The sequence below is a fragment of the Benincasa hispida genome, chromosome 7 (genome assembly GCF_027475165.1).
Source record: "Benincasa hispida cultivar pf3 chromosome 7, pf3_genome.v1.1, whole genome shotgun sequence".
Classification (NCBI taxonomy): domain Eukaryota; kingdom Viridiplantae; phylum Streptophyta; class Magnoliopsida; order Cucurbitales; family Cucurbitaceae; genus Benincasa; species Benincasa hispida.
The window spans coordinates 33,240,590-33,246,452 of NC_143484.1; the positions used below are offsets into that span (position 1 = coordinate 33,240,590).

A 5,863-nucleotide genomic window follows, 5' to 3' on the forward strand; every position below is an offset into this window, starting at 1 on the left:
TTAAGGAACATCTACCTGAAATGCTTGGGAAAATCCATGGAGCGAGTCCTTCACAACATAATTTTTATTTCCCCTCACACTCTCCTTGTATAAACCAACTTTGTCGTCCAGTGCGGTCTTCAGGGCGTCGAGTGTCCTCTGCCAAATAATTGTACCCCAATCAAGATTGTTGTAGTAATCTATGTCTTCAACGTCATCAAATAGAGTACCATCGACAACATTCTTTTGCTTGTTTTTACCTATCATTGCAACCTCTGTGTAATATACTAGGGTAATTTTCACAGCATCATTGTCATTTTCAAATACCAATTTTTTGTATTCTTCTTCAAGTAAATTTAAGTGGAATGCGTCTAAGATCGACCGATTACCAAAGTACCTCGTAAAAAGCTCTTGTGAGGACTTCTCACTCCTTACAACTTGCGTAGGAAACCGCCACAAACCAGTGATCAATAAAAAATCGTCCTTCGAAAATGTGACGACCTTTCCTCTGAAAAAGAAACTAATCGAGTCCACTCCTGACTTCTTCACTTCCCTCAATAACATATGGTGGATTAGTGGGATGTTGAATCCAAGTTCAATGTCTACAAAGCGACCAAAAACTGTTTTCTTGAACATCTCTAATTACCGTCTGGTAAGCTTCTGCTTTACAATCTTGTTGGCATTGGCAATGTGGGCCAGTCAAGTTACTTGCCCAGGAAACCTATCAACTTCACGAATTTTCAAATATTTTGATATCTTAAATTACTCATGCATTGTATGAACATTAAATTTACCAGTTAATAGGTGCGTACTAAAAAATCACTAATAAAACATAAGATTAAAGTATCACTCTTGCCCATCTCGCTTTTGCTCAAATCGCTCTATCCCATCTCGCTTTCGCCCGTCTCGCTCTAGCCCATCTTACTCTCGCAAAACTTGTCCACTACCTTGTCTGACTCTAACTATATCTTCTTCATCCCTAACCAATGCAGAATACATCGAAACCCAAAATAAAAAACAGACGCGATCGATTAAACCCCGAAACCAGTTATGAACGTGACAATCGATCAAACGAGACCAACCTAAACAGATGCAACACAATATGGAAGACAAAAATTAAATTCACTTACCCAGTAGATAACTTCGATTACGGCAGTAGAGAACTTCGATTACGGCAAGACGATGGTTTTGTAGAGCGAGGTTGAACGACACTTGCACGATAATTTTGAGTGGAGTGGGACGACCGTTGAGTTTGAGTGCACTCGTATAGACTAGAGAAACATTTTTGTAATCTCATATCGTGATGACGTAAGCAGAGGGTCAATTGACATTATTTTTTTAAAATGGGTCATTTGACATTTTGGACCCAAAAATTGGGTCACCTATACAAAATTTCCCTAAATTACTTGCTACCAAAAAATTTGTTAATTTGTTTAATTAGGCTCACAATAGTAAAAAGTTTTAATTAGTTTGATTAGATCCTATTCACTCATTTAGAGGTGTTATACGGTGAAAGAAGAAAGAGAGAAGAATGGGAGTCATAAATAAAGATTATTGGAAATTATGAGAGAGAGGAGAGAGATAATGTAATTATTAGAAAATTGCAATCTTTTTTCTAAATATTCTTTTAAAAGTACCACATTTTCATAAATATTTTAAAAAATTAAAATATAATTTCAATTTTACCCTCCAACTAGTAATATTAGAAATGTATATATTTAACAATATTTTAGAATGAAGAACAAGTGGCAAAAGCAAAGAGAACAAAATTAAACCATTGATGCTAAGAATCTTAGGCCCCATTTCATAACTTAATTGAAAGAAAAACAAAACTAACATCTTAAATCACATTTGATTCCATAATAATATCATACATTGCAGAAGACACGTAAATTAGAAAATCCAATTTAGAGAATTTATTTAACACCCATTGATACAAGTTGACACGAACATGGGCAGTTGCAGAAGGAAGAACAATAATGTGTAACCAGAAATGTCAATTGACTTGATCTCAGACTTTTTCTCTTCCATTTTAGTTGAAAGTCAGAGTGTAAAGTGATTAAGGAAGAATGTAAGTTTTGTTTGTTGAATATTGATGAGATGGGATTGAAGCACTCTCGTCATTTATATAGGATGGATCATATAAATTTCAGATGTTTACAGGCTTTTTTGGTCATTTCCTTTATTCCCTTTTTGACTTTTCCAAATGTGAGCATATTACCTTCCTTTCCTAACCTTCTCCAACCTCGTGGATTAATTTGATTTTTTATTCTAATTTCAAAATTGACTGTTGAAATGGGTTAAACCGTCCAAAATTAACACTAAAACCCTCCTTTTGTAAAAATTACATGTAAAAATATTTATGATATATATGACCAAAAAGAGGATTTTTTTTTATATAAAAATATTTCTTTTATTTAATTTGGATGAAAGAAAGCCCAATTGAAAGGCCCAAGAAAATGGTATGACTGAACCCCAATTGAAGAGTCCAAATGGGTCGAGAACATGGTAGAAGAAGCTCGTGGAATCGTCTTCTTCGCCAAGAATAAACCAGAAGCAACTTTTTCTTTCCAGAAATTTCTAAAATATGTTCTCTGCCCACTTATTTAAATGTTTCAACTCCCCACTAGGAAGCCATCCTTGGGAGTTAGCAGCAAACAATACACCATTTCAAGCAAACTTTGTCAATTAAATCCATTTCTTCTCTCTTGTTATCCTCTGCTTTGAACTTGAACGACCATGGCTCTGATTCCAAGCATTTTCGGTGGCCGCCGGAGCAACGTCTTCGACCCCTTTTCATTGGACGTTTGGGATCCCTTCGAAGGATTCCCATTTTCAAGCTCATTGGCCAACCTCCCTTCCTCTGCTCGTGAGACCTCTGCTTTTGCCAACACTCGCATCGACTGGAAAGAAACCCCAGAAGCCCACATCTTCAAGGCCGATCTTCCTGGAATCAAAAAGGAAGAAGTCAAAGTTGAAGTGGAAGAGGGCCAAGTGCTGCAAATCAGTGGGGAGAGAAGCAAAGAGCAAGAGGAGAAGAACGACAAATGGCATAGAATCGAACGAAGCAGTGGGAAGTTCTCGAGGAGATTCAGGCTGCCGGAGAATGCTAAAGTTGAGGAGGTGAAGGCCAACATGGAGAATGGAGTGCTGACTGTGACAGTGCCCAAAATGGTGGAGAAGAAGCCAGAAATCAAGTCGATCGACATCTCTGGCTAGACATCACCAAGTTGTTCTTTCTGAGTTCTGCACTCTGCTTTCTGCTTATCTTTGTTAAATAAATCGTGGAATAATGAGTTTTATTGGTATATTTTGCAATGTTTATAATTTTGTATACATGAAAAGTCTTTGACTGTATTTTATGAGAATGAATATAATCTAACGTTGTTTCTTAAGTTTCTGTTCTTCCTCCAACATATTACTCAGCAAATGTTTCATCTAATTACAGTTAGCTCCATGTTTCGATTACAAATTGGAGAATTATACGTTACATATGAATTACTTTCTTCTATCAAAGTTGAGATTTTTGCTAATTGAATAAATTAGGACCAAATTGAAAAGCAAATTGGTAAGATACTTGAAGAAAACTAAATACAAAATTTAATATAATATCAATATCAGTGTGTCAGATACAAAAAATGTGAAGTCTCAGTCTGGTACTTAATAATACATACAAATTTCAATCGACCCACGAAATAGAATTTATTTAAACAATTGTTCAAAATAGAATAGAATATGATTGAACATCTCTATTATCTATCTAGAGATTGCAATGGACTTGATTTCAGGCTTCATGTCTTCAATTTTGGGCACGAAGAGAAACAATTTCTTTTGAAGAAAGAAATTTTTATTTAAAAATACAAGGATGAATATTTAAAAATTAGTCTTTTTACTTTCAAGATATTCACTTTTCTATATTAGTTTTTTAGCTTTCCTTGAAGTCAAAGTAAAACAACTTTTCTAGATTATTTTTGGATCCTACGAATATTTAGATTATCCTTATCTAAAGAAATTCTTAAATTTCTTGAATATAAGAGAAATCTAAGATATTTTTAGATCTTTTCTTTTGATATATTTATTTTACCTATTATAATATGCACTTGGAAAATAATCTAATTTTACATTTTTATGTCATATATTAAATAAAATTGAAGAATTTTTTAGACTAGTTAATGTTATATATTTTACACCCCTTTTAATACTAATATATTTGTTGTATAGAGTTGAGTTGAGTTGGTAATTATTGTCTGTGTTTGGTGTGCATAGTTTAGTTGAATTGAGTTATAAAATCTTTGGGTGCAGAGTTGAGTTGAGGTATTCGATGTAGTTTTTATAAATGAGATTAATTCTTTTTTTCGTTTTTTTCTTCTTTTTTTTGTTTTTCTATTGTTGATTAATTTTCAACTATACACATATTTTCTCAAAACTTTTATGACATAAACTGGAAAAACTCTTTTCAATCTACAAAACATAACAGATTCTTTTCAACGTATCCTTTTCAAAAAACTGTAAAAACTTTAATTCTCTTCAATCTGTAAAATATACCACCAAAATACATGTCATATTGCTACTCAATTACTTATGAATTGGTATATTGTATGTATGTATATTGAATCTTGTTAACTTAACATTATTATAAAAAAAATTAACATGTTGTACACATAAACGTTGAACAACTGGATAACTTAGCAGTTTATATTTATGGATTATATATGTCGAAAAAAATTGTGCATAGAATAATTACCTTTCATTTCATAATGATTGTGAAAATGTGATAGTATAGTACAATTACATTCTTCTGAACATCACAAAAATTATATGAAATGACCAAACATGTGGCCATTCCAAAAAACAAGTTGACAAAATATATGATTTTGGGCTGAAATATTAGGTGGTTAGTCTAGTGCGTCTGAGCAATTAGGCATATGCAGTACAATAACTATCTCTCTTTCGGTAAAGCGAGGAAGATGTCCGTCTTTTTTATGTTCGTGCCAATTATATCAATTAGGTCACATTTATCATCCTCAGTCAGTCTTTCAATACCAAATAGGGCATGAACTACCTCTTTTCGACGTCCAAATTCTAGCTTATATTTCTCGGTTTGCCATGCAACGAGTCTATCCATATGCATTGACTGCATATCGGTGGTTAACCGCATGATGTCGATCATTTTATTCTGGAATATCTATCGTTTCCTCTTACTCCCTTTGGATGGCTCCATTGATACTCTTGCTCTGCCCGTGGAGATATCTGGTACATCTACTCTCCTTGTAGACATATCTACTTGATCTTCTTCCATTGCATCCTCAGGCAGTTAGGTTAGTTCATTATCTGAGGTAGGGTATTCCTGTGATCCTAGCTGAATCTCGTCCTCCATTTATCGGAATAAATTGACGGCATCACCATTGGGGGCTCGTAGGACTGCTCGGTTGCCCTGTCCTTCCCAAATAAATTTGATAGTTCATCGTAATAGGGGAAAGGCTTGTTCCACAGTCCCTTCGCGTTAGGGTGACTTTACATTGGTATATAGAAACAATATTAGAAATTATATGAAAATAGGTGTGGTGTACATTGTTAATTTTTTTTAAAGAAAACTTACCTGAACCTAGATGTCGAAGATCAACCTTCCACCTGAATGCACTTAAACTCCTCTTTCCATCCGAACCTTGATTGATTTAACATCTCCGTTACTGTTGAATATTGTTTCTTCAAACTTCTAATCTTGCATTCGATGGTATTTTGGTTTAGGCCACATTCGGGCAACTTCTCTTCCATCATTCGCTCCGAGTGTTGTAGATATTCCGACCGAAAGATCCCCTTGTTGGACTTCCAACCTGACTCCACCAAAGAAATTAGGGCTTTCACCAACCTAGCATCCTTGGCT

General features: G+C 34.4%; 2 protein-coding genes across 2 annotated transcripts; one reads left to right on the plus strand and one right to left on the minus strand.

Moving 5' to 3' along the window:
• LOC120081026 (uncharacterized) lies at positions 1-615 on the minus strand. Its single transcript, XM_039035706.1, has one exon. It carries the CDS (start codon positions 613-615, stop codon positions 1-3), a length of 615 nt encoding a protein of 204 aa, XP_038891634.1.
• A 1,910-nt stretch (positions 616-2,525) lies between these two features.
• LOC120081176 (17.6 kDa class I heat shock protein 3-like) lies at positions 2,526-3,374 on the plus strand. Its single transcript, XM_090315719.1, has one exon. The coding sequence runs from the start codon at positions 2,719-2,721 to the stop codon at positions 3,196-3,198; it is 480 nt and encodes a 159-aa protein (XP_090171845.1). The 5' UTR covers positions 2,526-2,718; the 3' UTR covers positions 3,199-3,374.
• The last annotated feature ends 2,489 nt before the right edge of the window (positions 3,375-5,863 follow it).